We start from the raw sequence: 12,921 nt of genomic DNA, 5'->3' as shown, positions 1-12,921 counted from the left end.
AACCGCACCAGGTCAGCCAGGGACATCCTTCTTACCATTCATCCCAGCCCTTTGCTTTTTCCAGACATACTGACATGACTGCTTCCACTTTTGCACTCTCCCAACCCATGCTGTAGCATCTGCTCATTCATGTGCGGGGCAAATATCCCTCCAGTATTTACTGAGTTCCTGGGCACAAAGCAGTGGGCAGAAAACATGGTCCCTGACTGCAAAGAGCTTATGTTATAATCCAGTGACAAGGATAACAGAATAGTCACCCAAGTCTACTTCAGTCCTCTACTGAGAAGTTGCTGCACAGGAGTCCGTGAAACTGGGAGATAGGGGATATGAGGGATCAGAGGCTCAGAAAGACACCATATGAAAAAGCTGGAGGGACACTTCGAGGATGAACTCATGTTCACCAGGCCAAGGACAGGAGGAGCTGCCCAGCAGACAGGGCATCTCACACCCTCGGGTTATGACAGCATCTCCTGTGACAGCAAGCGCTGCCGAGACTATGGTTGCTGAGCAGGGCTGGCTGTCTCATACACCAAGCATGATGCCCACCAGAGGCATTTATGCCCAGGTGTGGAAATCCCAGCAGCCCTTTCCAAAGCAGGCAGGGTACAGATGCTGAGTCAGGTCCACCAGAGGAAGTTGCACTGATATTCAGAGGAAATCGCACAGCTCTTTTCCTGCTGGCTGGAGTGTCTGCTTGACCCCACTCTCAGAGCCCAGTCAGCAGGTTTTTCTAGGAGCTAGCAGAAAAGGAAGATGGGAAGTTGCCTTCTGGGAAGTGACTGCCAAATCCAGCCCTGTGAAAGAAGAGGGAGGGGGAGAGAGAGGATTGGGGGGAGAAGAGAGAAGCCAGCTGCTGCCACATTCTGACACTTTCTTCCACCCAGCTTTCCAGGGACAGCTTTAAAAAAGAACAGGAACAAATCACCCCTAACATTTCACCAGGCACATTAAAAGGCCATTAGGACTTGAGCACAGGGTGTAGAATCACCTCAATGGGCCCCTAACCCCTGGGGCAAAGAGGCCTGTGGCTTAAAAGTTTCAGCATTACCGGTAAATATATCCTTCCTCTAAAGCTTAGAAACCTCACCCCGCCTAGGGCCTCTGAAACAGAAACAATTTGACTTTCCTCCTGGCTGCTCACCCAGTCTCCCCACAGTGCTAAAACTTGCAGTTGCCTCTGAAATCCTAAAGAGGAAGTTGGCTGCACACCCTAAATTAAAAACTAAGTTTCTCCAGACTGGATCAGTTCTAAAATATTTGCAGCACCGAAAAGAAGGACTGAGATAGGGGCCAAGGCAGAGCTATCTGGCCTATGTCCTTGAACCAAAGGCCATGGACACACACGTCGGAGGCAAATGGCAAGCCTGGTCACAACCTACAAGTTCTTCCTCTGAGGAAAAGAGCAAACAGACACACACGTGGACTACGTAAGTGCAAAAGGGTGAGCTCCAGCTCCAAATGCACTAACTACGCTCAGATGTGGATAGGTGGGTGGGTGAACAGCAGGATTTTCTTGGTCCATTGCTAAGTCTTAGATAATTCTGGGGTCTCAAAAATGTGACAGCCCCCAATTTCTGAAATTGAACATGGAGAGACTGTAAAACACCTAACCTCACAGGCTGTTATTAAGTGGCACACGGAATATAATTAAGTGTCCTATGGCTTTGCCTTAAAACACACCCAGGGTAATTAGATTCCACGGCACTTGAACTGTGTGTGTGTTTTTCTCTTCCTTTTGAACTGGTCTTTAATATACACAAGATTCTGAGTCAGAGGTGAACTTTTGGCCTCATATTCAGCAGTCACAGTGTTGGAATCAGAATATGAATGTCATGACCCCTTAGTTCTCGTCTGTTAATAACAAGAATGGGCAGGATGCTGCATGGTGACAGAGTGCCTCTGTGAGTGCGAACAGTGGGTCCTGTGAAAGAGGTCAGGTCAACATGCTCTTTTTTTTTAAAGTATATTTTTATTGATTTTAGAGACAAAGGAAGAGGAAGAGAGAGATAGAAACATCAGTGATGAGAGAGAATCATTGATTAGCGGCCTCCTGCATGCTCCCTACTGGGGATCAAGCCTGCAACCCAGGCATGTACCCTTGACCAGAATTGAACCTGGGACCCTTCAGTCCGCAGGCCAACACTCTATCCAGCTGGGACAACATGCTCTTTTTAAATCCTCACCAGAGGATATGTTTTTATTGATTTGAGAGAGAGAGAGAAAGAGAAACATCGATGTGAGAAAGAAACATCAATCGGTTGCCTCCTATACATGCCCAACTGGGAAAGAAACTACAACTGAGGTTATGTGCCCTCAACAACCTTTTGGTGTACAGAATGAAGCTCCAACCAACTGAGGCACTCGGCCAAGGCAGGTTAACCCGCTTTTACAGATAGACCTGGGAAGTGGGGGGTGAGAGTAGGTGGGTGTGAGGTTTAAAGAGGCCCCTGGTTCCTTTAGGAAAGAACAGTCTCAAACCTCTTTTGTATCTCCCAGCTCAGCCTAAAACAGGCTGGTTACTCCACCCAGGCAGTGGGGGGAGTGACCCAGCCTGTCCACTGACATAGCAGGATGAGAACATCTCCACCCAGGGTCCCAAAGGGACAAGGCTAAGTCAAGGGTCTTCTTACAGATTGAACCAGCAGCGTGGCTTCCAGTTCCAACCACAAGTGGACATCCCAACAGCCCAAAACCCATCCCATGCCTGCTACCCCAGGAAAAATGGTCTTCTGGAGTTGAGCCACAGCTGCTGAACTCAAGGACCTGGGGTAGGGACCCCACTCTCCAGACCTTGTTTGTCACCTCTCATTCCCAGCCCATAAGTTCCACACCTTTATTCATGCTGAGATGTAAAGGGGTTATAAGTTCCAGATTTTTGTATCTTAAGATCATTTCATGATTATTACTTAACAGGCCAAGCACTTTGCTAGGAAATCAAAAGCATTATTTCACAAACTGAGGTTTAAAAAATAGGTCAGTGCAGACGCTATCTGCGGCCATTCCAAACACTAACCACATCTCCCAAAATCCCCAAGGCCTCCCCGACCCATGCCTCTCACGGGAAGTTCAATCTTTCCTCCTAGGCACAAAGGGAGTGAGGGTGGGTGTGATGTGTGTGTGAAGCTAGCAAGCACCCAACAAACTTCAAAGCTATGGGATATGGTGGTTGTGAATTTTCCTCCTAACTCAGACAAAACCAATATTTCAGTCCAAACTCTCTCCCTCCTTTCAGACCAAAAAAAAAAAAAAAAAAAAGTCAGGCCAGCATTCCAGGCAGCTTCCAGCTCTATCCCTAGTTACACTTTCAGATCTCTCCACAACCCAGCCACAAGAGTTATCAGAAAACCAGTTAGCAGTATAGGTCTGGAAATTAATGTCACCCAAACACACACGACAATGAGAAATGAACTTTCAAGTTTAGATCTGACTAGTAAAGTTCCTTTACCCTCTGCAGTTTCCCAGAAATATGCATATAAAAGCACCATCCCCTAAGTATCAGAGAGCTACTGAGGGAGTGGGCGTGAGACAGGCAGGTTCTCTCTGGACCAAAATGATGCCCAGGACAGATGCCTATTTATTTTACTGCTTTCCTCTATAGATTATTCAACTTTCCTCAGCCCAGGCCTGCAACCCAGGCAGTGGCCAATTCATAATAAGAAGTAAAACTCACAAACCCCCCACTCAAGCCCAAACTGATTTTTTTGCAAGACCTGAAAATTTTCACCTAAGATATTGAAATGGTGTGGAATTTTCCAACATACTGCCAGATATAGGCAGACCTTGGAAATACTGCAGGTTGGGTTCCAAACCACCACAATAAAGCCAGCACCACAATAAAGCAAGTCATAATCTTTTTGCTTGGGATGGGGTGGAGAGTGAGGGGCTTGCCTTCAATTTATAAAAAATGCAACATCTCTGAAGTGCAACAAAACAGGTGTGCCTGTACTGGTAACTGGTTTGTTGCTAATATCATCAATGAAAATAGAAATTTTTAATTAACATCATAGATTCACCTGCTAGAAAACAAGTTTCTCTATTCCTGGAGCCAAATCTAGCTCTCTCTCACACATACACCTGGCTTCTATTTCTCAATTTAGAAACAACACTGTTATAAGCCTTTGAAATCAAGAACCTGTTTCAAAGCAGGATTTCTCAATCTTGGTGCTACTGACATTTGGGCCAGATAATTTTTTTGTTGTGGGGAGGGCTGTCCTGTGCATTGTAGAATGTTTAGCAACCATCCCTGACCTCTACCCACTTGATGCCAGTAGCACCCTCTCCCCAAGTAGTGACAACCCAAACCTGTCTCAGACATTGCTAAAGGTTCCCAGGAAGGTGCATGGGAGGAGATGAAAGAAGGCAGGGTTAGTCACTCCTGGCTGAGAAGCAATGATGCAAGCTTATTCCTTCTTAAAAATAGCAGATGCCAAAGACACTGGAGTTCTAAAGATTTGGGAACTGGATGCTGGATTTTATGTACATGCCCATCTGTGTATATGTGGTTATCTATGTTTTAAAAACTGAGAAAAGCAGGCAGCTACCACAAGAATGGCCCCAAAGTGATTTGTGGGGAGGGGTATAATTATCCTCACTTTTCTCAAACCTTAAAGCAGGGCTTCTCAGCTTCAGCACTACTAACATCTGGGTCCAGGGAATTCTTGGTGTGTGGGCCTGCCCAGTGCATTGTAGGGTGTTGAGCAGCTTCCCAGGCCTCCTCCCACTAGATACCAGAAGCAATCCAAGTTGTGACAACCAAAATGTCTCCCAATATTGCCAATGTCCCCTGGAGGGTGGAAGTGGCCCTGGTTGAAAAGCACTGTTCTCGACAGGAAGATAAATGTCCACAAATCTTTTTATGTAAAAAGGGGAATATATTTACCCTTAGGCCAGATAAGTGAGGCCAGTTGAGATCAACTGGTTTAAAGCATATTGTTGGTTCACACTAAGAATTCAATAAATATTAATTATTACTACATTACTTTTCAACAGACAACCCTATTTTGAGGGCACAGAAGAGGATGAAAGATAGTGTTCTTAAGATCGAGAAAAGAAACATACAGAGAGTTGGACAAGGCCAGATGAACAACGGAGATGCTGGAGGACTGTGGAAACTATTGCAGAAGAGAATGGAACACAGCCAGGGTGATTCCTGAGAGCACAATTCAACATGGAATTGCTCTCAGATTAGGATATGGCCATTGCTGCAATTCTTTGGGGCTGGGCCTCAGATAATAAATTGATGCAAACCACTAATACACAGTGCATTGTGTTTTCCAGGTTTCAAAGCACTTCTCAGAGATCTGAATGTAGGCATCCTGTTTCCCCTTGAGAGAAAAGGCTCTGGTGGCTGGCCTGAGAGGCCCAGCTAATTTGGGATGGGATGGACCACCAGCATGGGCTCTGGGAGTGGGGTAGGGAGGGCTTTCCAGAGACCTGTCTATGTGAGAAAACAAAGTAGTCCTATAATTCTTCCAAGACTTACGGAGACATCAGTCCTGCAGGAGGAACTACACCGGGCCCAAGACAGTGAGCAGCTTCCCCAGGCACTCCAGTCAAGCACATGGGGGTCTGATGCCTGCTGAGCAGGGTCTAACCTAGAGCCAGGTCACTTAATTTCATCCTTTTAGGGCAAAGGGCTGTACTCTCAACAACAATCCTAGAATCCCTCTAGATCAGGGGTGGAGAACCTTTGTTCTGCCAAGGGCCATTTGGATATTTATAACATCATTCACTTAATATAATTCACTTAATATAAATTTATGTTGCTATGAAAAAACTCCTAGATTTATTGAATTTCAAGTCCCGCCTGTGGTTGCCTTGGCAGGGCCAGACCAAATGATTTGGCCAGAGGGCCGGATGTTTCCTACCCCTGCTCTAGATTAAATCTTTTCTCCTCGAGGGTTTAGCCATCATCTGGGGTCTACAGACTGACCCCAAATGTCTTTAGCCCTAGACAACCACTAGGGTTGTGACTTTTCCTCTTAAGGGATAAGATACCAGCTGTGGCCTGGCGGGTGTTCTCAGTGGTTAGAGAATCAACCCAACCCGCTCACTGAAGGGTCTCGGGTTTGATTCCTGGTCAAAGGTGCGTACCTGGGTCGCAGGTTTGATCCTCACTCCGTTTGCAGCATGTATGACAGGCAACCAATGGATGTATCTCTCTCACATTGATGCTTCTCTCGCGCGCTCTTTCCCTCCCTCCCTCCCTCCATTCCACTCTCTCCAATAATCAATAGGAAAAAATATCCTTGGGTGAAGATTTAAAAAAAAAAAAAAAGATACCAGCTGTGTGTTACTAGAGATTTGTTTCTCTTTCCTCCCAATGGATCTCTTCAAATCAGGAGTACAGTCAGGTTTGCCAGCAAGGCCCAAACAACTCCTAAGATTAGCGCTCAGTCCTCCAGGGAGTCTATCCACACAAACTGCACACCTACGGTTCATCACCTGGGATGCAGGGACCAAGAGAATTCCAGGAATCTTAGGCTTCTTGCCCAACTTTCTACAAAACCTATACAATTGGTTACATGTAAAACACATACATTTTTGGATTCAGCATTCCATTTCTGGGAATTTACCCTATAAATCCAATCCCCTCTGTGAGCAAAGATAGTGTCTATTCACCGTAGCAGAAAACTACTGGAAACAATCTAAACAATCATCAGTAGAGGACTGATTAAATGAATTATGGTACACTTCATAGAACGGAATACCAGGAATCTACTAAAAAGATCCAAGAAGCTCTACTAAAAAGATCCAAGAAGTTCTAATGCAGTAACGCTGGGGCAGGGGGAAGACGGGGTTCCCAGGGACAACTGGCAGGTACTGGAGACATTTGTGGATGTCACTCCTGGGGGTGCTCCTGGCCTTGAGCCAGGGATGTTGTGTAATACCCCACAGTGCCCAGAACACCCCCTCCCAACAGAGAGTGACCTGAGGTGGAGAATTCTGACACATTTAACAAAAAACTCAAAGAACACAGGACTCTGTAGACTAGGAGTGGGGAACTTCCCGCCGTGGGAGAAATCATTTAATCTGGCCCTACCAAGGCACCTGCAGGTAGGACTCGAAATTCAACAAATCCAGGTGGTTTTTTTCATAACAACATAAATTATTTTAAGTGAATTATATTAAGCGAATGATGTTATAAATATTCAAATGGCCCTTGGCAGAAAAAAGGTTCCCCACCCCTGCTGTAGACTATGCTACACTACCTGTGTGTGTTTTTAAAGGAAAGGCGGACACATATCTTTGAAAAGAGACATAAGTCGTCAGTGACAGTCCTTGTCTTAGGGTAGATGGCCTGAATGCCTGACAGACTGGAGTGAGGAACCGACTTTTTACCCTTTCAACTTTGTACCAGGTCCATCCAACGGGTTTCTGTTGTTGGTTTTAAAGAATTGATCTAGACACAAATTTTTCCTCTCCCTGGACTAGCTGGCAAGAGTCCTGTTTCTTCCCTTTGTCTTTCCCCGTCCCTGCCCTTTTAGAGGGGAGGAAAGGGGGTGGGATCCACATACCAGATCAACCTCTGGGGGCCTCTCTGGGGTCTATCCACCCTTCTCAAGGAGACTGGAGCCCACAAGGCGGGCAGGATCCGAACCACCTCGCACGAAGCCCCCGGCCTTCCTGGGCTCTCCCGACTCTGCGAGGAACACGCGCCAACGCCGCCCCCTTGGTGTCCCCGGCCCGCTCCCGAACCAGAGCCGGGCCTAGCCTGGCCCCTCATTCCGGAAAGCCGGGGTCCGGGAGCTCGCCCTCCGCTCACCTGGCTCGCCTTGTAGAACTGCTTCTTCAGCCCCGCCACCGACATTCTGCCTTCCGCCGTCGTACTTCCCGTTGGGACCCAGCGAACCGGAGAAACAGCGCAAGCGACAGGCTCCCGGGCGCCGCCGAGCCCCCGCGCGCTTCAGCTGGCCCCGTCGGCACCGCCTCCGCAGCCTTCACGCCAGCTCCGCGCCCGCCCGGGCGCAGCCTCAGCCCCTCTCGCGCCCGCGCGGCCAGGATATTACATGGCAACCGCACACTTCCGGCGCCGGCCGGGTCTGAGCACGCGCACGCACCCTGCCAGCCGGACAGCGCACGCGCACTTCGCCTGTCTCGGGAGCGGCCGCTTCTGCCAGCGAGTGGACCGGGGAGAGTCTAGAGCGGCCAGGGCGGCTGCAGCGACCCCTAGAAGCTGGGAGGTGGCTCTATCTAACGCCTTGGGAAAGGCGCTTAAACCTTTCTGGAGAGGTTGGGAGACTGACTGGGTTTATAAATCTCCCGATAACTGTTTACTAATCTCAGCTATACCGAATTCCACCATTCGGGTCGTTTAGTCCTTACCATCCTACCCAGAACCCTTCCCCGTGTTAATCCAATCAGTTGCCCAAGTCAGATATCAGGGTGTCGCTTCTATCTCCTTTCCACTATCTCCACTGTCCTCAGCCCTGACCAAACCATCCCACCAACTTCCGCTCTGTTGTGCCCATCTTCGGGTTTTCCTCTCCAATTTATCCCCTATCAGGAGGCCAGAAAGATGCTTTTGTAACAGGATTCAGATCATGGTTCCCCGTTTAAAGCTTACCTACTGCCCTCAGAATACGCTCCCAACTTCATAATATGGCCTACAAAGCTTGCATAATTTGGCCCCCATCCACCCTCTGATTTGGGGGCTCTCTTCTTCTTCTACAGTTCAGGATACCTGTTGCTGTGGGCCTTTGCTAATGTTCCTATCTTGCATATTCTTCCCTAATATTGCTCCCCATTGTCTTGTGTATTATTAAACAGGAATTTGCTTGGAATATCGCCTCTTCCAGTAAGCCTTCCTGGATTCAACATGTTTATTGATAGTGACTTTATTTTTTAATCCTCACCTGAGGATATTTCTTTTTCATTGCTTTTCAGAGAGAGAGTGCAAGGGAGGGAGGGTGAGAGAAAGACAGAATATTTATGTGAAAGAGACACTTCGCTTGGTTGCTTCCTGGGGACAGGGAGTGAATTGGCAACCCAAGTACCTGCCCTTGACCCAGTATCCTACCCGCGACCCTTCCGTGCAGGAGTGGATGCTCTAACTACTGGACACACTGGCCAGGGCATATTGATGACTTAAAATCAATTCTTATTGATGAAAATGTATTGAGCCCTAGCCAGTTTGGATCAGTAATTAGAGCATCCGCCCACTGACTGAAGGGCACGTACCTCCATTGAAGGCTGGATCCCCAGCCCCTATTGGGTGTGTAAGGTGACCAACTGATGTCTCTCTCTCACATCCATGTTTTTCTCTCTCTCTCTCTCTCTCTCTCTCTCTCTCTCTCTCTCTCCCTCTCCCTCCTTCTCCCTCCCACTCTCTCTAAAAATCCATGGAAAATATTTTTGTCAATCCTTGGGTGAGGATTAACGAAAAATTTTAAATTTAAAACAGAAAATGTATTGAATAAATTGAAAATTAATAATGAGTCAGAATGAGTAAATGAATCCAAATAGAGGAACAAGAACGTGACTAGAACTAAAGTGCTTGCAGCTTCAGTGCTGAAATTCCTGACAGATTTGGGTAATTTTCTGCAGCAAAAGGTTACTGGAAGTTTCCAAATGCCTAAACAGAAGGTACTGGATTAGATCAGAGGATTGTTTCAGAGTATGCAAGCCCCAACCTCCCTCCTGAAGATCCTGAAAGGGTTATTATGAATGGTTTGAAAAAACACCCAGGTAATAATGATGGGCAGCCTCAATGGTGATCCACTGGTCTAAATCATTGCGTACTGCCAGAATATAATAAGCTGTAATTGCAGAAGGAGAAGGAGAAGGAGAAGAAGAAGAAAAAGAAAAAGAAGAAGAAGAAGAAGAAGAAGAAGAAGAAGAAGAGGAGGAGGAGGAAGAAAGTTGTTCTCGCTTGGGCAGCACATATACTAAAATTGGAACGATACAGAGAAGATAAGCATGGCCCCTGCGCAAAGATGACACGCAAATTCGTGAAGTGTTCCATATTAAAAAAAAATTGTAGGCACTTCTTGTTGGGGTGCCAGTCTAAGATCTGAAAGTTGGGTGGAAATTAGCCAGGAAAAGTGGTGCGGAGTTTTCTAGGCAAGAAACAGTTTGTGCAAAAACCCTGAGGATTAAACCAGAAACATCTATTTCATTCATTCCCTCTGAATATGTTTAGTGCATATCAAATGCTGCCCATGTTTTATTTTATTTTTGTTCATATAAAAAGTAATTTATAATCTTTTTTAAAAATGTGTTTTTATTGATTTTTAGAGAGAGAGGAAGTGAGAGGGATAGAGATAGAAAAATGGATGGGATAGGCTGCTTCCTGCACGGCCTACGGGGGATCAAGCCCGAAACCCCGGCATGTGCACTGACTGGGAATTGAACCACCGGGGGGCAGTAATTTGTAGACTTAATTGGTGTTGCTATATTCAGCCGATATCCAAATAGAATAAACTCACAACTTCAATCTTCACCTAAATTGCAGTTCCAGGTTGTCACCTGCACCCTACGTAAAACGTTTCGTCATGACGTAAGAGCCTTGGACCGCCCTCCTCTTAAGTCCCACGCACTTAGCCAATCACAGTGTCGATCTTTTGGCTTGACACCTCCCACCCCCAATCGCAGAACACCTTCTTCCCACGGTCCGCCCAGAGAAAGCCCGCTTCTCCGCGGGAATATCAATAGGGGAGCTATGGGAGGAATGGAAGCCACGGATCTCGCGAGGATACTTCCTGCGCTCCCCATTTCCCGAGGCGGGGCCTCACGTGATGCCATCTTGTCCAATAGGCGCACGGGCTGCGGGGGTCGCCGCGGTTCCCGCCAAATACGAGCGCGGCGGCCGCGGCAGGAGCGGCGCGGGCGGGAGGGCGAGCAGGAGCCGCCGCCGGAGCGTAGCCCGCGCCTCCGTCGCCCCAGGGGACCTCGAGCCGCTGCCGGGACGATGCTGGAGGAGCCCGAGTGCGGGGTTCCGGGCGCCAGGGGAGCGTCCGCAGGTCGGTTAGGGCCCGCGCGGCGGGGTAGTGGGGGCGCGGCGAGCGGCCCTTGTGGGCCGATTCAGTGATTGGGGACAGACGGGCCTCCCGGCCCCAGGACGCTTCCTTGAGCCTGATGTTCGGTTGGTGGGGTCGTTACAATCCCGATAAAGGCCCTTGCGATCCAAAGGGCGCTCTCCTTGCGGTTATTGTTGGGGCAGCGACCATTTCCCCCCCGTGTTTTTGCGTTAAGTTCACTCCTCCGGGGCCCTCTGCGGTGACGGGTCATTGTGGCCAGGAGAGGAAACTGAGACCCAGGGAGGCGAAAGGGCCAGGTCTGCAGGTTGCTTTTGTGTCCTCTGAGCAACTTGGACCCTGCAGCCACTCTCTGGCCGGGTGGGGAAACTGATACCCGGGGTCACATGGCCTCGGAGACCGTAACAGTTGTGTCTGATGGTCAGGGCAAGTCTAGGTAAGGGGCCTGGATGGTGGGGATTGTCAGGAAGCTGGGACTCCCGCCTTCTCATCCTGCTGGATATGAAGTGTCTTGGGATGGGGGTTTCTAGTACCTAGCAGGCCCCGGAAACAGAGCTTGCCCTCTGACCAGCTTGACTCCTATTTTATCCCCAACTCTTGGCACAATGCTTGGCACATAGTCGGTGCCCGATATGTGTTGGTTGACTGAATTAAGAACTGTTAGGGACATCAACTAGACTAATTCAGGGTTTCTCAACCTCAGCACTATTGACATTTGGGGCCCTCCTATGCACTTGAGGGTGTCAAGCGGCATCCCTGGCCTCCACCCATTAGATGCCAATAACGACCCCCCTCCCCAGTTGTGACAACCAAATATATCCAGGTATTGCCAAAGGGGGGGGGGGGGGGGGAGGCAGGACCAATGCTCTAATTGTTTCCAGATTTGGGAATTTCACAAAGTAAAATTCATATAATTAAGTTGGGGGGACTGATTGTCATTGACAGTCATTTGACTCAGTAAGGTTGTTTAATTAAAAAACAAAAAGAACATCACCTGCTATGACCATACTATTATAAAAGGAAAGGATATTTTAATGCCAAGTAGAATTAGAAGGGATATAATGTCAGAATAAAGAGCAGTGGTGAGTTTATACTTAAGTGTGTTAATTGTGTGTGTATCTTCAAACAGTCTGGATTCCTGGGTGGGGTCGCTTTTTAGGTTGACCTGAGCTTCCTTCTGGGCCCACATCACTTCTGTTCCACTTGCATCAAAGCTAGTGACTCAGGACCACACCAATAAATCCTTGTGATTGTCCTAAAAATAAATTTAAGTGGCTAAAGATTATGTATTCTTCACTTGAAGTGGGGGGAGTGGGAATCCATGCTTTTGGTAACTGAAAACTTGAGAATGGTATTATCTTGGAATGGGTAGAAAGGAAGTGTGAGTCTTCTGGGTACCTTATATTTCAAGCTTGGGAGGAGGGAGGGCAAGTTTCATCTATGGACAGCTGAGTTTTTTCAGAAAGCCGTGGTCTGCTTTTAAAAAGTATTCACTTGTATGTATCTTACAAAACGTACATAGATTGCCCAAAATAACGTAGATTTTTCCAATCCAGACTTCCTGGCAGGTATGAGTTTCTAAACTTATATTTAAAGATACTTACGGTCATTTTTGCATCATTTTTAATATTATTAGATGCTTTTCTTGAGATTTTTATTTATTTATTGGTGCAGGTAAACTTTTCATCATCATTATTATTACTGGTTTTAGAGAGAGGAAGGGAGGGAGAGAGAGATAAACATCCATGTAAGAGAGAAACATTAATCTCCCGCACACACCCCAACTGGGGCTCGAACCTGCAACCTGTGTATGTGCCTGACTGGGAATCAAACCCATCACCTTTCCATGTATAGTATGACACTCCAATCAACTGAGCCACACTGGCCAGAGCTTCCTTTATTACTTTTTGACAGTGCTTCAGCTCCTGCCTGGCCAGCTCAAAAT

General features: G+C 47.5%; 2 protein-coding genes and 1 non-coding gene across 6 annotated transcripts in view; 2 read left to right on the top strand and 1 right to left on the bottom strand.

Annotated features, from left to right (window-relative positions):
- Positions 1 to 8,047, bottom strand: part of SH3GL1 (SH3 domain containing GRB2 like 1, endophilin A2) — a 52,626-nt gene extending 44,579 nt beyond the window's left edge. The window contains exon 1 of the mRNA XM_008150608.3: positions 7,766 to 8,047. Coding sequence (XP_008148830.2) covers positions 7,766 to 7,810 — 45 coding nt within the window. The 5' untranslated portion in view covers positions 7,811 to 8,047. The remainder of the gene's footprint in view (positions 1 to 7,765) is intronic.
- Positions 8,048 to 9,863: 1,816 nt separating this feature from the next.
- Positions 9,864 to 9,970, top strand: LOC114234862 (U6 spliceosomal RNA). The gene has a single exon (XR_003621045.1). It is a non-coding gene; the product is annotated as a U6 spliceosomal RNA (small nuclear RNA).
- An 839-nt stretch (positions 9,971 to 10,809) lies between these two features.
- Positions 10,810 to 12,921, top strand: part of CHAF1A (chromatin assembly factor 1 subunit A) — a 30,959-nt gene continuing 28,847 nt past the window's right edge. Inside the window, exon 1 of one of the 4 annotated variants that reach the window (XM_008150607.3) lies at positions 10,810 to 10,961. In XM_008150607.3, the coding sequence (XP_008148829.3) occupies positions 10,910 to 10,961 (52 nt within the window). In that variant the 5' untranslated portion in view covers positions 10,810 to 10,909. Of the gene's footprint in view, positions 10,962 to 11,061; positions 11,084 to 11,378; positions 11,413 to 12,921 lie in introns of those variants that run through there. The other 3 variants (XM_054717498.1, XM_054717497.1, XM_054717496.1) reach the window with 3 other exon arrangements.

Source organism: Eptesicus fuscus, chromosome 6 (assembly GCF_027574615.1).
Source record: "Eptesicus fuscus isolate TK198812 chromosome 6, DD_ASM_mEF_20220401, whole genome shotgun sequence".
In the NCBI taxonomy this organism is placed as follows: domain Eukaryota; kingdom Metazoa; phylum Chordata; class Mammalia; order Chiroptera; family Vespertilionidae; genus Eptesicus; species Eptesicus fuscus.
Note: the sequence above shows the minus strand (reverse complement) of the source record. Positions and strands in the feature narration are given on the sequence as shown.